This window comes from Aspergillus terreus, genomic scaffold (assembly GCF_000149615.1).
Source record: "Aspergillus terreus NIH2624 scaffold_6 genomic scaffold, whole genome shotgun sequence".
Lineage (NCBI taxonomy): Eukaryota > Fungi > Ascomycota > Eurotiomycetes > Eurotiales > Aspergillaceae > Aspergillus > Aspergillus terreus.
The window spans coordinates 1,446,495-1,466,177 of NT_165929.1; the positions used below are offsets into that span (position 1 = coordinate 1,446,495).

General features: G+C 54.4%; 6 protein-coding genes across 6 annotated transcripts; 4 read left to right on the top strand and 2 right to left on the bottom strand.

The window, feature by feature from the left end:
* Positions 1-399: 399 nt before the first annotated feature.
* Positions 400-1,733, top strand: ATEG_04752 (cobalamin-independent methionine synthase II family protein; the record flags this gene model as incomplete). Its single annotated transcript, XM_001213930.1, has 3 exons — positions 400-619; positions 690-1,106; positions 1,162-1,733. The coding sequence occupies 3 exons, from the start codon at positions 400-402 to the stop codon at positions 1,731-1,733; spliced, it is 1,209 nt and encodes a 402-aa protein (XP_001213930.1).
* Positions 1,734-2,366: 633 nt separating this feature from the next.
* Positions 2,367-3,173, bottom strand: ATEG_04753 (ADP-ribosylation factor family protein; the record flags this gene model as incomplete). The annotated part of the gene is made up of 5 exons (XM_001213931.1): positions 2,367-2,408; positions 2,457-2,569; positions 2,623-2,769; positions 2,839-2,997; positions 3,080-3,173. 5 exons carry the CDS (start codon positions 3,171-3,173, stop codon positions 2,367-2,369), a joined length of 555 nt encoding a protein of 184 aa, XP_001213931.1.
* Positions 3,174-4,343: 1,170 nt separating this feature from the next.
* ccg9 (putative trehalose synthase (Ccg-9)) lies at positions 4,344-6,801 on the top strand (the record flags this gene model as incomplete). Its single annotated transcript, XM_001213932.1, has 6 exons — positions 4,344-4,454; positions 4,520-4,929; positions 4,988-5,263; positions 5,328-5,792; positions 5,849-5,958; positions 6,026-6,801. The coding sequence occupies 6 exons, from the start codon at positions 4,344-4,346 to the stop codon at positions 6,799-6,801; spliced, it is 2,148 nt and encodes a 715-aa protein (XP_001213932.1).
* A 1,125-nt stretch (positions 6,802-7,926) lies between these two features.
* ATEG_04755 (peroxidase/cytochrome P450 family protein) lies at positions 7,927-11,912 on the bottom strand (the record flags this gene model as incomplete). The annotated part of the gene is made up of 13 exons (XM_001213933.1): positions 7,927-7,991; positions 8,051-8,330; positions 8,386-8,622; positions 8,673-9,087; positions 9,136-9,623; positions 9,677-10,020; positions 10,077-10,407; positions 10,456-10,546; positions 10,599-10,739; positions 10,792-10,996; positions 11,051-11,292; positions 11,348-11,445; positions 11,508-11,912. 13 exons carry the CDS (start codon positions 11,910-11,912, stop codon positions 7,927-7,929), a joined length of 3,342 nt encoding a protein of 1,113 aa, XP_001213933.1.
* Positions 11,913-15,181: 3,269 nt separating this feature from the next.
* On the top strand, positions 15,182-17,196 carry ATEG_04756 (T6SS phospholipase effector Tle1-like catalytic domain-containing protein; the record flags this gene model as incomplete). The annotated part of the gene is made up of 2 exons (XM_001213934.1): positions 15,182-15,301; positions 15,418-17,196. 2 exons carry the CDS (start codon positions 15,182-15,184, stop codon positions 17,194-17,196), a joined length of 1,899 nt encoding a protein of 632 aa, XP_001213934.1.
* A 1,077-nt stretch (positions 17,197-18,273) lies between these two features.
* On the top strand, positions 18,274-19,191 carry ATEG_04757 (uncharacterized protein; the record flags this gene model as incomplete). The annotated part of the gene is made up of 1 exon (XM_001213935.1): positions 18,274-19,191. The coding sequence occupies one exon, from the start codon at positions 18,274-18,276 to the stop codon at positions 19,189-19,191; it is 918 nt and encodes a 305-aa protein (XP_001213935.1).
* Positions 19,192-19,683: the final 492 nt, after the last annotated feature.

Here is a 19,683-nt window from a genome sequence, read left to right on the forward strand (position 1 = left end):
TCCCTCGACTTTATCCGGATGTCCTGACGGTCATTCGCCCCTGCAAGTTGTCTTTCTCCATGTGGAGAGAGCCTCCCATGCGTGTGGGGCTCGATCCAGACGGTGGAAGCCATCATCGGCAATGCTACAAGGCGATATGCCTGGATGAATACAGGTCGGATCCTCGCTTGGTCGTGACGGGGTTCGTTTGCCCCTCCTCCGGTGGCTCTGATCCCCTCCTGGACTTTATTATTATCATCCTTCTTATTCGGTTTCTTCCTCCTCCTCCTTTCTCTCCTCCCCCCAGACCACTCTCATCCCTCTCAGGTGGGTTCCGTCCACAGTCCAATTCTTCCCTCTCCGCAGACACGACTCGTGGATACTGATATTTTTCTTCCCCGCCTGAACAGATTCTTCACAATGGCCCCTCAACTCCACCACAACCCTCCCTTCCGGGCTGAGCATCTCGGCTCCCTCCTCCGTACTGATGAGCTCCTCGACATCAAGACCGCCTACGAGAAGGGCGAGGCCTCCGAGTCTGCTCTCCAGGCTGTCGAGCAGAAGGATATCAAGGATGTCGTTGCGCTCCAGAAGGAACTGGGTTACCCTGCTCTCTCCGACGGAGAGTACTGCCGTCACAGTAAGAGACCTCACCAGCAATAAATCTCCCCCCTCGATGCCAACCTGCTAACATCAGATCGCGTGACTAGTGTTCTGGGGATCCTTCTTCCCGGGTCTGGAGGGATTCGAGGAGGTGAACGACGTTGACGCCGAGAGCTTCCGTCCCTATGCCCCCGATGTTGCTGCCTTCCTTGAGGCCGGTCACAAGCCCGGTGAGACCGTGATCTGCACGGGCAAGATCAAGCACGTCGGCAGCACCTATGTCGACCAGTTCAAGTACCTGGCCAGCCTCGTAGCCCCTGAGGAGGTCAAGAACGTGAAACTCACCCTGGCCGCCCCCAACTGGTACCACCTGCGTTACAAGGAGGGCAAGGCCTACCCCAAGGAGGTCTATGCTTCCGACGACGAGTACTTCGCCGATATTGCCAAGGCCTACCAGGATGAGCTCCAGATCCTGTACGATGCTGGCTGCCGCAACGTTCAGTTCGATGACCCCAACCTTGCTTGTAAGTTTTGCAACCATCCCATGGCAGTGGTGGAACAATCGTCTAACCAACGCAGACTTCTGCTCCGAGAAGATGCTGGCGGGCTGGAAGGAAGACCCTCTGAACATCCACTCCGCCGACGAGGTGTTCCAGAAGTACATCAAGCTGTATAACGACCTGCTGTCCAAGCGCCCCGCCGACTTCCACGTCGGTGTGCACATCTGCCGTGGTAACTTCGTCGGCAGCCGTCACTTCTCCGAGGGTGGCTACGACCGCATCGCCACCAAGCTCTTCCAGGAGCTCAACGTGGACACCTACTACCTCGAATACGACACTCCCCGTGCCGGTGGCTTCGAGCCCCTGAAGGAGCTCCCCAAGCACAAGAACGTCATCCTGGGTGTCGTGACCAGCAAGTTCCCCGAGCTCGAGGACAAGGAGGAGATGAAGAAGCGCGTCTACGACGCCGCCAAGTTCATCGCCGAGGGCAACAACATCTCCGTCGAGGAGGCCCTCGACCAGGTCGGTGTCAGCCCTCAGTGCGGTTTCGCCAGCCACCGCGAGGGCAATGCCATTGACCGCACGGGCATGATCAACAAGCTCAAGCTGGTTCGTGAGATCGCCAACGACATCTGGCCCGGTCAGCTGTAAATGTTTTTCCTTTTGATGTATATATGGCGATTTGATACCATGGTGTCATGTTTTTAGCAGGTAGCTTTTGTCGATTTTCAACAATGAGACGAACTTGATGACCAAAAGAGGATGTTGCGAAGTCTGTAGTTGATCCGTGTAATGTAGGTAGGACAGATGATTTATATACTACACATGCCCAGCCGGGTACCTTGGGGTCTGCGGAGGGGTGGATCGCCTGGGGGCCCCATAGAGCCGACCCGGGTGTTATGGTCCAACCTGAGTACTAGGTAGTAGGAAGGCGCAGTAAAGCTCATTGACATTATCGTCTTCTATTAGATGCTCTACATTAACAGATCCCAAAAGAATAACATCAGCAAAAAGAAACCGGGGTAGTATTAATTATAAGGGCTGGCGGATGACCCGTATAAGAACAGTGGGGGATATCATGAAGTATAAGAAAAGATAGCGAAGCAACAGCATGCAGATGAAAACGAAATGGAAACACGGAGTCCAAATGCTGCGTCTTCTGTCATCAAGAATGGACATGAAACGAATGAACTGGATGGTACAAAAGCGATGTTGTACATGAGTCGAGGCCAGGTCGTTCGCGCCTCTGTAGATTAAGTCGGGAGAGATCGGCGGAGGTGATGCTTATTTCTGCGGCGGGGTCTTGACGTTGTTGGAGAGCCAGGCCTAACGGGGTCAGAGTACATCCAGGCGGCATTGAGCCGGTTCACTTACGAGTCCTTCAAAGATACCGGTGCCCTCAGTCGCCACACTGGGAGCCACATACCACAGCTTGTCCTTCAGGCGGTTGAGCTGGAGGGCGTTGGTCACCTCCTCAGGGCTCAAATCTAGAAATTGGTCAGCGGGGGGAAAAGATTCCAGCGGAAGCGCAGGGACATACGGCCGGGGACGTCCTGTTTGTTCGCAAACACCAGCAAGAGGGCGTCCTTCATTTCGCGATCGTTGATGATTTTGTGCAGTTCCGAGCGGGCCTCGTCCAGTCGAGCGGTGTCGCTGGAATCGACGACGAAGATCAGACCTTGCGTGCCTATGAAGATGGCGGTTAGCGATGAGTCCCATGCATCCTGGCGATAGCGATGCGCGCGATCGATCGTACCCGAGTAGTAGTGTCTCCAAAGCGGGCGGATCTTGTCCTGACCACCCACATCCCATACGTTGAACTTGACATTCTTATAGGTGACACTCTCGACGTTGAAGCCAACCGTGGGGATGGTTGTCACCTCCTGGTTGGTGAGTTTAAGCTTGTAGAGGATTGCTGGAGGGGAGGTCAGTCCGCATGCTCTGTCCTCGGCTTTCCCCCTGAGCCAGAAGGCTAGGAACGTGGCCTCCGAACTTACTGGTCTTTCCGGCAGCGTCTAAACCCAGCATCAGGATTCGCATTTCTTTCGTCCCGAAAATCTTCCCCATTATCTTGGATACTTGGCCGCCCATGTTTGCGAGTGACACGCGACTCGGAGTCGCGAGGGGTGATCGGAAGTGAAAACGAAGATATCAGGAGAGTTGCACGAACGAATCGCTTCTGAGGATTTTCCTGGCGGACAATCGACAGATCGAGTTGATAGCGGGTTCAATGGCGGATGGAGGAATCCAGCGAGGGGGGCGAGTTCTAAGTAATGAGGGGAGGGGAACACCCAGCGATCGAAGGACAGTTGTCGACCTGGTCGGTATCCGAGTCAACGAGGAGCACGTCCGGAGGGAGATTACGATATGACAATCGCGCAGGGGACGCAAGGTGGAAGAGGAGCAAGTGGCTTGCTTACCTGGAGAGAGGTGGGAGAAACAAACGAAAGGGGAAAGGAACCCAAACAATGGGATGGGATGGAGAGATCGCGGAGGAGGCGAGAGAAAGAGGAGAACAGGTAATATTGCCAGGAACCCAGGGTGGATAACAGGGGAGCAAGTCCCGTCTGAGGAATTAGGAGACTAGAGAAGACTCAGCCTAGTTTAATTAAAATCCGACTCGAGCGTGACGATCCACACGAGGCTTTTCTCCAACTGTCGTCGTTAAAAGGGGGTGGCGCTGACTCAGCCATGTATAGGTGTTTCGTCTATCATCTACCTACAAAGTACCTATCTACCAAGTCTCTAACCACCTACGCAACTACTACTACCGTCCTCTACCGACCCTTGGTGCGGTACCCAGACCTTCGGATCTCCCTGTCCCAGTACAACGGCCGTTCTTTGTCCGTCCGTCTCTATCCATGGTGTCTAGAACCCCATCGGTCTATGGCTCACGCCATATCCGCATACTTGCCATCTGTACATGACCGATTCGCCAGAAACCCGGCCACTCGGACGCCCTGGTCCCTCAGAAAGAATGATCGGATACGATGAGATGCTCCAATTCCAGTGTCCCCTACGTGGAGAATCCCTGACTGACACTGATGTGTCTGCCGTGTACCCGTACGTCATGGCCATTAATGGTGAGGTCATGAGGACTTCAACCAGCCGCCTTACACAACAACTCCGCTTGCACCATGAACTTAAAGGGACGGTATATTATCCTCCCCAGACTTTTCCATCTCCCCGACTTTTTATGTTATCATCTACTCTCTCAACAATCCGCTTTTGCAACTCCATTAGACATAGACCGACGACAGAATGAATGGTACGGGTGAAGCTAGATCCATTGCTCGTCGGGCCTCTGTCCATCAGCAGAGACGTCTGTCGCTCCAATACGAGCTGAATTCGTGGAATGCTCCTCCCTCCGGGGTACGTCTCTACCTGATTCCCACTGGATGTATATTCCTTTAATCATTCCAAATACGTTCATATAGACCATCTATGCCGGTATTTCGGGTGCATTTACGAAAGATAGCGTGACGATTGCCGTCGCCATTCGCGACACCACCTACCTCCTGGACTTCTTCCAAAGAAAGCTTACGCCGAACGCCCACCGCACTATATGCATGGAGATCGGGGACTATGTCATCGGTTCGTTGCGCAATTACAGTGATTGTCAGATGGAAAAGTTCATCGGTCTGGCCATGCCCAAGAAAGTCGCCGACGAATGCCCAACTCTGTGCTCTCGTCTTTGGGCCGAGCTCGACGTGATCCCCTTGGTCCTTGATGAAGGCAACCGCAAGTCAAGCGATGACAAGTTCATCTTCGGACTACCGGAATCCAAATCCTGGTGGCACAAGAGTCTCGACGAGCAGGCGGAGTCAATGGGCCGCAAATGTGTCCGGTACGCTTGTCTGCATCCTCCCGTGCCTCTCGTGACAGCATACTAAAGATGCCCGCAGACTTTTCGGACCAGAGAACCTCCCGATCCTGCAAGTTGGCTTCGGTGGCTTGGTAGAAGTCGACACGGCTTTCCATGTCCGCCTGGCCAATATCGACGACTTCGAAATGACGGTCAGCCAGAAGACATGGGATGCAGTGGAGCACTATGCCAAAGACCTGAAGAACAGGGATGTCAAGATTGCTTTCTTCAGCGCAACCCCTCAAGGTGGCGGCGTTGCTCTCATGAGACATGCTCTTGTCCGGTTCTCCCATGCACTGGGAACCAAGATGGGCTGGTATGGATATCTCTTGCCCCAGCCCTTCGAAATAAGCGGGCTCGCACTGACATGTGTTCGATAGGTATGTGCCGAAGCCACGGCCGGGTGTTTTCCGTGTGACAAAGACAAATCACAACATCCTTCAGGGCGTGCAACGCGACGGAGAGCGGCTCACCGAGGAGAAATGGGCACTGGTCACAGATTGGATCCATGAGAACGCAAACCGGTACTGGTTGACCGAGGGAGGTCCTCTGGACCACCCTTCGAATGGAGGAGCGGATGTTATCATTATCGATGATCCTCAAATGCCTGCACTGATTCCTCTGGCGAAAGAGGTGGCGCCTGAGAGACCAGTCATTTTCCGAAGCCACATCCAAATTCGTTCGGACTTGATCTCCCAGCCTGGAACGCCCCAGGAGGAGGCCTGGGGCCGGATGTGGGAGATGATCAAACTTGCAGATGTCTACATCAGTCAGCCGGTGAGCATCTTTGTGCCGCCGAATGTGCCTCAAAAGATGGTCGGCTATATGCCTGCGTCGACGGACTGGTAACACATTCCTCCCGCATTTGTTCCGAACCTAACTAGCTGACAGCTGATTCCAGGCTGGATGGACTGAACAAGCATATGCGGGACTGGGATGTCGCATACTACGGCCGAGTCTTCAATTCTATTTGTAGAAACTCAGGCATGCCAACCATTGACTTCCCCGACGGTGAGCACCTCCCGTTTCTGGTACGACAATACTAGTTCACATGCTGACGCACGGGTCCTACTCTCAGACGAGTACATTGCCCAAATCGCACGCTTTGACCCTTCCAAGGGAATTCCCGAGGTGGTGGAATCGTACGTCAAGTTCCACCATCGGTTCACCGCGGCGGTGCCCGACAAGAAGCCGCCCAAGCTGTTGATCTGCGGCCACGGCTCCGTCGACGACCCAGATGGAACCCTGATATACGATGCCGTCGTGTCCCACATCGAGGAGAGCCTCTCGCACCTTGCGGATCTCATTTGCGTCGTCCGACTGGGCCCCTCGGACCAGGTGCTCAACGCTCTCCTTTCCAAGGCCAAGGTCGCCCTGCAGCTCTCCACGCGGGAGGGCTTCGAGGTCAAGGTCTCCGAGGCGATCCACAAGGGCAAACCCGTCATTGCAACCAGGGCGGGTGGCATCCCGCTCCAGGTGGCAGATAAGAAGAACGGCTTCCTGGTGGAAGTCGGCGACACCGACGCGGTGGCGCAGCATCTCTTTGACCTGTGCACCAACGACGAGCTGTACGAGACCATGTCCAAGTTCGCACTGCAGCACGTCTGCGACGAAGTCAGCACTGTCGGCAACGCGCTCAACTGGCTGTATCTGTCGGCGACGCTGTCCAAGGGCGAGAAGATCTCGCCGAACGGCCGCTGGATCAACGACATGGCGCGCGCCACCGCCGGAAAGGAATACACCGCGGACGAGAACAAGCTGAACCGCGAGGTCGACCCGGAGAAAATGGGAGGTCCGGGCACACACAAAATCGCCCACTTAGAGAAGGTGCTGTCTGAAAGAATCCGTGCATAGAGTCGTTCGGCGAGTTACTAGTCTACTCAGTATCATTTTAGTATCAATGCATCACACATACCAAAGTTTATACAACGCTGGGGGGTATAGAACGTAGCAACAATCACCACTCATCACAAAACCAAGCACACCAAATACCAATCACCGCGCAACCATCCGATACCTCTCCCTCGCCATCCCCCCATCCGCGCCCTCAACCGCATACCCCTCCCCAACCTCGCCGACAATGCGCGCCGGCGCACCGCCGACAACACACCAACTCGGCACGACCATCCCAGGCGCCACAACCGCGCCGTCCAGCACGACCGCAAAGTCCTTCAGAATCGCCATGCTCCCCACCACCGCCTCGCGCCCGATATGCACATGGTTCCCGACCGTCGCCGCCTCCACCACCGCCCGCTCGCCCACAAACACATGGTCGCCGATCTTCAGCGGGTAGAACGAGTGCACCCCGCGGTGCAGCCGCGACGGCGGCCGCAGCACCGCCTGCTTCGACACGTAGCTGTACCGCCCGATCGTGATGGCCACCGACGGCGTGGCGGGCGCGGCCGCGCCGGCGTCGGTGGATGCTGCTGCGGCGGAGGACGAGGACGAGCGGTACAGGTCGCCGCGGATCACGGCTTCCGCTTGGATGACAGTCTTGCCGCCGAGGATGATGTGCTGCGTGCCGTGGATCTGGGACCGGCGCGAGATCTTGTTGCCCGTGTCCTGTGTGGTTGTTAGTGGGTTGTTCGGTGGTTGGTGGGGTGGGAGGGAGGGGGCGTACGGTTTCGATGTATTCGCCTTTGGCGGCTTTGGGGGGCATGGTGTTTGGTTTTTCTTTCTGGGTATATTGGAGTATTGGGTTCTCTTCAATTGCGCGGTGTCGTGGGGGTTGTTGTCTCCGGGGAGCTTGGATGCGGGTGGTGGAAGGCGGTGAGAGTCTACCTTAGCGTCTTGCTAGTCTTATCTTTAGGGGCTACGCGATAAGCTCTGCGAACGCAAACTACTATTCTACATAAACATTAAATCTCAGAAATAGCCAAACAATTGTCATATGCAGACGCAGGATATCACAGCAAAGACCGTCAAATACAATCCATATCAATCAAGCAGTTCACACGCCTGTCCCAATCTCCCGAGACTTCACGCGGAGGCGATTCCGCGCTTCTTTGGAGCAGGAAGCTCCCCATCAAAGTGGACCTTGAAGGCTGCAGAGAAGAAGGTTAGCCTGCTACTCGTGCACGGTCTATCAACAGCAGAGACTTACTAGTCGGGAAAGGAGAGTAGCTGCCCCAGTCTTCGCGGAGGTAGACATAGTAACCACCCTCGCGGGGGATCTTCTTGAGTTGGCCCTGAGGTCCAGGGGCGGGCCGGAGGTTGTCCAGACGGCCAACAACGCGGAGCATGGCCGTCAGAGCCAGGAGAGTAGCCTCCTTGCCGAGGCCGGCGTGGGGGCCGAGACCGAACTGGATGTACGAGTCCAGGGGACGGTCCAGACGGACTTCGTCGGGGTCAGGGAAGACACTAGGGTCGCGGTTGGCCTTGACCTGTGAGAATATCGATTAGCGGGACTCTGTGGCACTCGGGGCTAGCGGCACTTACAGCTCCGACGAAGACCTTGTCGCCCTGCTTGATGTCGACAGGGCCGGACCCGTCGTTCACCGTGAAGTCGGTCTGAGCCTCGCGGTAGGAGCCGAAGGTTCCGAAGAGACGGAAAGCCTCCAGACAGTACCGGGTCAGTTTCTCATCCGCCTCGGGTGTGGTCTCCTTGGCCAGACGGTTGATTTCAGGCAGATGCTTCTTGCCTTCCGTGACGTAGTAGTCGACAATGTGGGTGAACTATGGGAGTTAGCTTGGAAGCATGGGAATGAGGTGCCGCCATCACTTACCATGCGAGCTTGGTTGTGGACCATCGACACAGCAGTCGGCAGGATCTGAGAATACGTGACGTCGGAGACACCCAGGCCAGAATCGAGAAGCTTCTTGATCAGCTGGTCTCCGTACTCCTTCAGCACGTTGTCATCGTCGCGGAAGCTGTCGATGATGGCGGAAAGGAAGCCCGGGTGGCCGATCGACTTGACGTGGCTCTCAATCGCACTGCCGAGCTGCTGCGATACGGCGCGGGAGGCAAAGTGCATAGGGAACGACTTGGTAGGGTCCACGTCAAAGAACACACTGGTGAACACGACCGCCATGATCATGAACATCTCGTGCTCGGTGAAGACGCCCTTGGAGTTCTGTTTCGTCTTCAACGGCAGGGAGAACACCTTGGAGGCGAAGTGGACGGGAGCCAGATTGCCCAGACTAATCCAATCAGTAAAGGTGTACTCCGAAACTAGTTCAGTCACTTACTCCCGAGTGATATCAATCTGTCTAATGCCACCAAGCTTGCACGACTTCTCATTGAGAAGCTTGATGGTCATGTCCTCGTAAAACTCCTTGATGTTCTTGCGCCACTCATCGTTGTTCAGGGCCTTGCTCCAGAAGTCATCGCCGCCCTTGGCGGGGCGAAGAGGGGTGTTGCCGCTCCAGATGACACGGAACTGCTTCTCCTGCTCGAGGGCCAACTTGACGTTCGGGTAAGAGACGAGATTCACCTGGGGAGGGGTGAACTTCGGGCGCTCCCAAGAGTAGTGCGACTCGCGGCCCAGGTTCTTCATGATGTTTCTGTTCTCAGATGGGATAGTCATGGGGTAGTGGGCATAGATGGAGTCGGGCTTGAACCAGTTCGGGAAAGCCCTGGTGGCGAGCTTATAGAAGACGCAGCCCTGGTTGATGCTAAGGTCATAGCGGCACTCGTTGTATCCCCAGTTGGTCAGGTTCCTGGGGTTGTAGTCGATCTACAGCACGATTAGCAATAGGAGACTTGTGCCACTACATTCAGTGGGCTTACCGTGTAATGACGATCACCGCGGACAAGAGCCACTGCATCCGATAGAACAGCACGGGAGATAGTGTAGGTAGGAGCAATTCCCACACCCGGAATCATGGGCTCCTTGGCTTCTTCCGCAACAATACCAGGATAGAGCTCGACATAGTCCGGGTGCTCATACAGGTTCCGAAGAGCGTCAGCAACGTCCGGGTCGGAGTTGATTTCCTCGAAGGACTCATAAGGCTTCAAGTCAAAGAACTTGCGGAACTCGTTCAGGGAGCCAACGTTCCACTGACGGGCTTGGTTGATACCCAGGACTTCCACGGCCTTGAGAGCCTTAGGGACATGACGGGCACCGAAGGAGCCTAGAATAGAAATCAGTTATACGCTGTAACATCTCATCATGCAGCGATGAACTAACCAGCAACGTCCTCGACGGCATTGGTCAGGATCTCGACGAGCTCCTCATCCTTGAACGTTCCATCGGCCTGGCGTTGCAGGCCGGCGAAGGTCCGCTTAGAGGGGTCCTTCTCGAGGCTTCGGCCATACTTCATCAGGCCGCCGAGCAGCTCCTCAACGGAGACCTCTTCAGCAGGCTTGCCCATCAGATCTTGATAGACCTGTTCAGTCCACTTCTCGTCATTGGCACTAATAGCGGAGTGCCAGCGGTACGCCAGGTTGAACTCGACGGAGCATTGGTTACCAAGGCCCGACGGAGTGCTGCTAGAGCCTTCCATTTGTGCACGAGGGTCCTATAAACTGTCAGCTCCTGCCCATAACATCCACATGTGTTCACTTACAAGGCACCAGGTGCTGTTCACTCTGTTCAGGTTGACGATGGTACGCAGGTAGTCGTACAGGGTGATGTTGATGTACAGACCACAGGTGATCCTTGCCGAGCGTTAGGTACATAGCTGTGAGCATTGGAGGGGTGGAGACATACAGACGACCAGTCTGGAAAAGGTCCTCATCGTACTTTTCCCAGGCAGCCTTCGCCTTGTCTTCCGGCAAGTCAGGGCTAGGCTTGGTGAAGCGTCCATTCTCGTTAATTTCAGCCAGCTGCTCCACGACGTGGTTGTGGAATCTGTCAGATGTCAGCGCAAGCAATTCGTCTCGAAGACAATTCCAGAACTTACCGGTTCAACATGACCAGCAAAACACAGCATGTGGCAGGGAAAGCCTGGAGTCGCGGCTCCGAGAACGCATCCGGCTTCAGCTTTCCGTCCTTGTGGGTACGCACAAGGTCTTGCTCCTCCTTCACATCACCGTACAGAATTGACAGGTCAAGGTAGCCGGAGGTCTTGTTAATGTTCGGGTTCTGGTGGTCAGTCTGGAAGATGTCTACAATCGGTCTCAGCATAGGTCATCTGAAAATTCCCAAATCTGAGAGCTTACCGTGGATAATCAGAGACGCCCAGTCGAAGAACACACTGGAGACCTTGTTTGGGTGAGGTCTGAACTTGTCGCGAGCGAAGAGGCTATCGAACACAAGACCGGCATCGGGCAGACCACCGGGTTGGATCGTCAACGGGGCGATCGAGCGCGCATATGGCGTGTTGGCAGCTCCCAGCCATGGAAGGGTAGGGTTATTGTTTGAGCCATCGGCACTGCGATAGGCGTAGTCGCTTCCCATGTACCTGATTCCGTCTTAGTGAACCGGGTTTACGTATGCGTCCGTTGCGGCGAACTTACGAAAGAGGCGGGTGAGGCAGAGACTCCCAGAGTTGATCCAAGAAGAGGTGGGTCAGCTCCGTCCGGGACTTGGAGTTCGCAGGGAGACCGCTAACAAGCTGAAGAGCAAATACATCATCAGCACTTCGCCTTTTCAAGTTCCAGGAGTTGCGCAACCTACCTGAATGATGCGCTCCATCACCATGGTTTTGTCATCTACATGCTCACCCTTGGCCTTAGTTGCGATGACCTCCTTCAAAGTGCCAAAATCCTTGAATCCGAATGACCGGAGATCCTGGAATAAGGTGGTCTGGTGGTCATGAGCGCTTGTCGCGCCATCGCCGGTCTGATTTGGCAGAGGGCTCCGCGACGCATGGAGCACCTGGGCGTACTTTTCGAACGCGGGGACACCATCCTCGTTCTTCGCACTGCGCTCACCATCGGAGGACGATGAAGAAGACTTGCGCGGCTGCGCCAGCTTGGACTGGCGCTTGCTGCTGTTGTTCGCCGGGCCCGGGGTGCCATTCTGCTTGGACTCACGGTCACCCTTTGACTTCTTGAACTGGGTAGAAAACCTCCGCAACATTATGAATTAAGTAATTAACAAGACCAAAAGGAATGAACAAATGTGTGACGGAATGTGTACAGCGGAAAGGGGAGTGGAACAGAGAAACAAACAATATTGGGGGGGTAGCTGGTGGAAGATATGCAAGCTCTCCAGCTTGGAGCAACACGATTTAAAAAGGAAAAACAAAATAAATCACAGCACGGTGGTAACCAGGGTGTGGATCCTGTCTACCGAATCCCATTGACAGCAATAATAATATCACAAATCAAAGATTAATCTTTCCATGGTCGATATCGTGTGCCGCTGCCGAGTCCCGCCCTTGACAGCGTCAAGTAATAATACATGATTTGAACCCCGCGGGTAGCGCATGAAGGATTGGCAATCGCCAAACCTTTCTGCTGGGTATAGTGGAGACCTGGGACTCTGCTGGAGCAAGAGCACGGCGCGAGGTTCGGCTGTGTTGGCAGCAAGTGTTACTACTATGAGCCCTTGTCCAGTAGTTTGATCTTAGGTACGGGGAACTCTACCACACTGGGTAATGCTCATCCGAGATCCGAATGGGGATTCCAGCTTGTATGTAAAGTCTGGGAGGCATTGGCCCCGTATGTCGGCGGTACGATGTTTGTCTTACCCCATTGCGGATAGAGCTGAATGGGAATGAGAGACAGCAGGCGATTTGCTTCAAATTTGCAGTGACCTCCATCTGTCGATTGGCTGCAGCCCGAGCCGAGCCCCATCCAATTGCGATGGCCGTCGCCAGCCACAAACAGAGAGGAAGGGAGCTGCAAGTTTGACTGTCGATGCCAAGTTGATGGACATCGGAGGTGGAGCTATAGAAGGGGTTGGGCTTCTCCACTTCCGCATTGCCAATGATAGGACCCTAGTGACTGGCGCCAGCTCGGAGTCAATAGGGTCAATGCGATTTGTCTAGCACACAGCAACCAGGGATACTCCGTGCATTAGCAGAGTCTTATACACAGGAGACAGCTCAGCCGAGTACAACATTCTTCGTCATCGGTCACACCTGACGTCTCTCACCGATATGTGATTGATCTCCCTTGTCGGGCTCGGTGCTCGATCGAGTCTGTCCACAAAACCTCAAGACGGCCGTGCCCGCCGACTCCGCCAGAGGTGAAAAGTTTTGGTTCTGCGTGGAGTCCAATCGGGGGTGGAGGGTTCCTAATACACCCACGCGTTCAACAGACGAGATCATCGTCATTTTACTTTGGAACAGTCAGGGATTAGCTCCGACTAAGGGCGTATCATCCATCCTAAGCGGGGGCGTTCCGATCCACTCGCTTCCCCTGGCAAATTGTCTTTTTCTTTTCTTTTGCTTCTGCGTGCCCCGTGCGTTGAGGGAGATGATTCAGCGGCAAGGATCATCCACGCGAAGAATCACTGAGAGACAAAAGAATAATGAAACATCGAGTCGGCCGTTCTCTCTCCCGTAGGCGGTCCAGCATGGGATTCGATCTTGTCTTGGGCTGGGGCTGTCAAGGTCACGGATCACTAGTGCGTGGGTGCCCGTACCAGAGAAATAAGGGAAGATCATCGGGTGGATCGACTAGGCGAGGTGGTGTTCGTCAGTTCGATCGATCTGGGATTGTTTTCGGGACCCTTTAGCGTCCAGATGAACCTCCCTTTTGGGGAAAAGTCCCAATCTTCCCGATCCGCCTCCCGTCTTTGGCCGTCCGTCGCCCAGCCATGTGATTCTTGTTGATCGCGGAATGAGGGGTGGTTAGACCTCCTCTGTAGCCTGCAAGGGTTTGACGTGCAGTCATCCTTCGGAGGATTAGCTACCTTTTTCCACCATCTCTCAGCCGGAAATTGGAAGCGGTTCCGTCCAATTTGGTGTGAGAAGGGTGGTGGAAGACGGGTTACTAGTCTGGTATCAGGAATGAAATGCCGGGTGAAAAGGGGGAACGCATGGATCGGGGGGGCATTCTGCACGGGGCCCAAAAGGAAGAGAAGTTCGTGGTTGACTTGGCCAACCATCGGGAGCTGCCGAGTGGTTCCCTAGTGGGCCTCATCCGCATTCTATTATTCTCGGTGGTATCATCCTGTCATCGTGAAGCTCAGAAGAGCCTGGGTCCGATCGTCAGAGATGATACCGAAGATCTGAAATCCTGAGGGATTGGAAGTTATGATGCCAAAGTTGCCGCTCTCCCAAGCAGGCTGGAGTCTGCATAAACACGAGTCATGGACCTGCTTCTCATGTCGCCGTCTGTGTTTGTTTAGGCCCCTTATTGTCAATGCGGGTGACAACAGGGGCAACGAATGAACCAACAGCAGGTCAGTCCCTTGCTTCGTCTCCCTCGTCTCTTGGGTGATTTAGCCAGATCGTCTTCTTATTCTTGGTGTCTTCCCTGCTCATGGATCCGTTTGTCTTATCCTCACGGGTCACCACTTATTCTGTAAAGAGGACGGTGTCTAGTTGAGTCTTCGAGGTATCGGCTAGTGATTTCCTCGACCCCGGTCCTCGTATTATCCCCATCCGCGTGTTCCGTATTCCTGTACCAAGTGTGAAGGTCACCCGTAGATCGTCTGGATTTTGTCAAGGATCGTCAATTGTCTTCTCTCTCAAGCAATTAAGGACGACTTTCCCGTCGTCCGAGCACATGGAAATAGTGGAGCAAAAGAGAGCCAGATCACCCGAGACATCGGAAGAGCGTAATTTTTCCCTGCTGGCTGACCTGTTTTACTGGCCTTGGGCTTTTGACAGCCGAATCCACAAATCCACCAGAGCAATTTGGTGGAGGGCTGCGCTGATAAACCGCGTCAACCCTAGCTCGAGATAGGCGATCTTGGCTGGACTTTACAGCTGACCATGTCGGGGGCCACCCAATGACTCTCCCTCTTCAACGCCAAAGCCATTGAGAACCAATATCACAGTGGATTTGGCTTCCTGGAGGTGGGGTCGAGAATTCAAATACCACACCTGTCTTGACTCACTGTCGCCCACCTGCTTAAAGGGGGTGAAGAATGCGCAGACCACCATATCTGACTGGGCCAACCACCGCATGTCGATCCACCACGAAGACTTGAACCTGACGTATTGACAGGGCTGCAGGGAATCGGAAGGGAGACTTCCAAGATCTCTCGTGCGACTAGTATTTTGGCCGGGGTATTCCCAGTCATCGCCTTCAGTTAAACTTTCGGGGGTAGCTGCAGACGGTGCAAGTCTTGGTCGTGGACAGCGCGTATAGTCGGTCTTATATACCCACCCACGCTGCCAATCTGTTGCTTCTGTTCTGCCAAGTCAGTTCCTCGCCATTGATAGTGTCGCCATGGAACTGGAAATGCAAGGTCCGGCGCCCGTGCCGAAGCAGTTCGTGCTTTGCTTCGATGGCACGGGAAATAAATTCTGCGGCGATGAGTCGGATAGCAACGTCCTCAAGATCTTTCGAGTGAGTAGACACCCCGTCGTGGAACCGGGAATGATGTAGCAGACGCTTCAGCTTCCAACACGTGTTGCATGACCTCGTACATGGCCCAATGACGAGAGACTGACCGGTCTAAACAGATGTTAGACCGCAGTAAAAGCCACCAGTTTCATTACTATCAGCCTGGCATTGGAACATACGTGACGTCCAAATCGCTGTCCAGCCATGGCCGCTTTCAACGAATTCGGTCCGCCTATCTTAAGGCGAAAGATTCCGCGATTGGCTCGTCGTTCGCCGAACACGTCATGGGCGGATACAAATTTCTGATGAGATATTACAGCCCAGGCGATGAAATCTACTTTATCGGCTTCAGTCGAGGAGCATACATCGCGCGCTTCCTCGCCGAGATGCTCGACTATATCGGGTTACTGGAAGCAGGCAACGAAGAATTAGTCCGCTTTGCATGGAAGACGTTTGCCAAATGGCAACAGCGCCGAGGAGGGGAGGAGGAAGACGAGGAACAGAAGCGGCTGTTCACATATATGAAGGCATTTCGAGAGACCTTCAGTCGCCCCATTACCCGGATCCGATTCATGGGTCTCTTCGATACCGTCAACAGTGTGCCGGCTTTTGAGTCTGCCTGGATGCAGCGAAGCAAGTTTCCCTATACGGCTCGAAGCTCGGCAAGAGTGATCCGACACGCCGTTGGTATTGACGAGCGGCGCGCCAAGTTCCGTCAGGACCTAATCTCTGAATCAAGGCCTTGGACAGAAAAGAAACGCGCCCATCGGTGGAAACGACACATGCCGCATCACATGCCACACCATCACAACGCCCAGGAGCAGTCAGAGAAGGAGAACACGGTTCCAGCCATCGTCGTCAATGGCGGTAATCAAGAACAGAATGGTCCTGAGGCGGGAGCTGAGCCTCGGCCTAGTCGAGACGGAACCGAATCGGTCTACCGCAGCTTGCGTAGCTCTCACGAGAGCCTCCACCACGCGAATCACCGATACCGTGCACCGGCTCACCATCCGCGACGACCTAGCCTGGCAGTTCCCATGCCGACAGCGTCTACCGAGGATTTGGCCTCCATAAGAAGCGGGCAATCGGGGCTTTCCTTGCAAATCCCCCCGGACCAAATGAGCCGTGTAACCGAGGAGGATGATTTCTTTTACGAAGATGAAACTAAACAGGATATTCAAGAAGTCTGGTTTCCCGGTGGTCATGCAGACATCGGTGGAGGCTGGAAGCTTGATGGAGAGGAAGTCCCGCTGAGCCATGCGCCCCTGGTGTGGATGGTTCAGGAAGCGGAAAAGGCAGGGCTACAGTTCGATAAAACGAAGGTCAAGCAGTTTGAATGCTGCGAGGAGTTCGATGGAGAATACTCTCCGATCGGCCACAGGAACCCATGGAACCGCAGCAACGGATTCTGTCAGGATCCCGAGCATCAAGCGGGACACGATGAGAAGCCCCGGTCCCAAGCTAGCATTAATTTCCACAAGGCTCTCCGTCTCTCCAGTGAACAAGGTTTACTTCATGATTGCCTCTCGTTCGGGAACGGCCTACCTGCCATGTCCGTCTTGTCATGGCGGATAATGGAATATCTCCCCTTCCGCCGGATGGATCTGCAAGCGGATGGTTCGTGGAAACCGATCCGATGGCCCTTACCTTGCGGCGAAGTTCGCGACATTCCCAACGATGCTCAGATCCATGTGTCAGCGATCCGCCGCATGAGGGCGGATCCTAATTACCGACCAGGTAACTTGATCGTTGGCGGTGGTGGGCGCGGAGTCCGTCGTGCCCCGGAGGAGTTGGGAATGGGGCAGTGGGAGGTCAAGGCCTACCATGGCGACGCCGTGCGAGAAGTATACGTACGGAAGAAGGTATCCAGTGTGTGTCGAGACGAAACACATGAGTGATCTCAGGGGCATATTGAGAGCAGGGGAATTGCTGTCACTTGGTCGTGCTTTTCTTTAGCTGGTTATAATCTCTTTTCGTGTTGTGATGGCCATTTTTGTTGATACTAATAATGTACGCCATTATATCGTGATATAATCGTCAATAATCGTCACTTGATTGATCTCGATGGCTGAATTCGTGGTGGCAATGTCCAGTCATGCCAGTGCCAGTTGTCATGGATGCTAAGCGCGGACTAGAGTACGGAGTATGTAGGCAAGTGGAGGTGGTTCTCAACGACTGGCTGTTGATGCTGTACGTCGAGCTGTTAGCTCGGATTCTCGAAATGTCTGGAACAGGCCAGACTTGACTATTTTCTTTTCCTCTCGCCTTCTCCCCCGAAAAGGCAATTCTAGCCATTGTAAACGTCCATCGGAGAAATGAGGCTTTTGGCAGCCGTTGATGCCGAGCATAGATAGATTGACCCATAGTTTTGGGTTTTTCGGATCCGACGGTTGTAGAACGGTATTGATAGATATTGATAGACGAATGGATAAGAAACTACTACTACTAATAATAATAAACAACCGTAGTGGTCGGTGGAAGGTGGTTCGTGGTGGCGTTGGAGCAGGGGAAGTGAAAGGAGAGTTTGTGGTTTACTAAGTTGGTGTTGACTGTTGACCTCACCACTTGCTAGTCTTTTCTCCCTTTCCTCCACTCATCGACCTCACCACCATCTTTCTCTCTCTCTCCTACTCCCTCACCATTCTATCCTCAACCACCATCTCCCGAATAGTCACCCCCGGGGGGCAAATTTTCCTTCCTCCACATCCGTTTCTCCGCTAGCCTCTCCAACACCCATTTCTCTCTTGGCCCCCTAAACCTTGGGTCTGCACCCCCGTCTGGGTCCATCTCGAGTCTCCATCCCTACAACTCTTTGCTCCATTTTGGCTTACCCAGCATGGTGCCGAGTTAGTCCGAATACTGGATCGCAGACGGATATGGAACCGTCTCGCCTATCCCCGGAGGGGATATCACTTCCCCCTAGTCCTGCCGAATCGCTGGAGTCTGTCGACTCGACAACGTCCGAGAATGCCGCGATGAAAAAGCCTGAGCCTTCGGAGAACGTCATGATAACCTTGTCGCTTACACCCGACCCTCCAACCTCCTCGCCGAGTCGCTTACCCTTCGCCCGCTCCCATCTTCGATCGCGATCCTTGGCTGAGGTTTCCGGCCTACCGCCGATGACTCGCGCACACTCTTCCCCAGGGCTGGACTCACGGGGGAGATATATCTTCGCGAACAATCGCGGCACCCAGGCGAATCTCTCCGACAGCCCAACGCGACGTTATCTGCCGCTGCAAGGCACCCCTGAAGAGAACCTAGAATCCAGGATGTTGCCTCTGAACATCTCCGAGACTATTTCCGAGCACGCAGAACTCGACACCTCAACACCTCCTCCTCCTCCGTCGCAAGGAGACCAGCTTCCTGCTTCACCTGTATTGCCTCACACGCTTCCTCGCATTGGTCGCCGGCGACCGTCTTCGCCCTTGCATTTTCATACGATGAGCCCCATGGGTGCGCCAGCTAGCAGCCCCTCTTCGGCGCATTCATCCCCAGTCGTCCTCGGCTCCCGCTACAATGAGACTTATCCCAGTTACTCGGCCTCTTCTACATCGTCGGTGCCGTCTACACCCACCAGCATTCGCTCCCGAAGCCCGAGCATTTCATCCTTGGAGACGATTCCAGACATTCCCGATGCGGAGGCCGCTGCCATTGAAGATGACCAAATTGCTGCCTTAAAGGCCGCGGCCGACAGAGCTGACGAAGCTGAAGCTGCCAATGGTGGAAACAGAAGACGGGGAGTGTCAGATGCTTCCGGACCAATGGGTTCCTTTGGCAGCATGCGCGCTGGATCAGGAGGATATGGTATCAGAGCCGACAAACGGAAACGGTGGAGCGTTTGTGGGGCCGAGCGTCGTCAAGACCTTGACCTAGAGACCATCTGGGAGGATTAGTGCGGCTCGAGACGCCAGCAGTCTTCAGTTGATCAACAGGGATCATCGTCAACCGCTCATAAACCGCCCTTCAGGAACATCGCATAGTATTCTTCGCCTAGCCATCAAAGCGCACTCCAAATTATCACTCGCTTGCCGGTATTTCGATGCGCATTTCAGCTTACGTCTACCAGTCTGGAAAGGAGTCTCCTCAAGCCAGGGGCTCTATGCGAGCAAGCTTATTTTGCGGCGACAATGTCTTGTATTATACTACTTTTGATTTCATTTGCTGAACCACAATTTATGTGTCAGGGGCTCCGCCCGGCGGATATCCCTTGCTGTTGTTTGTGCTGTCTGCTTGATCACCTTGCATGAGGATCGCGCAGGCTCGCCGATGCTCTCTGTCCGTTGAATTCATGTTGGGGCGCAGGGTGTGTATGGTGAGATTTCCTGTGGAGTATGCTGCGTTCAGTCTTGGTGTTGCTTCTTTCTGCGTCCTTCTTTTGCTGCGGT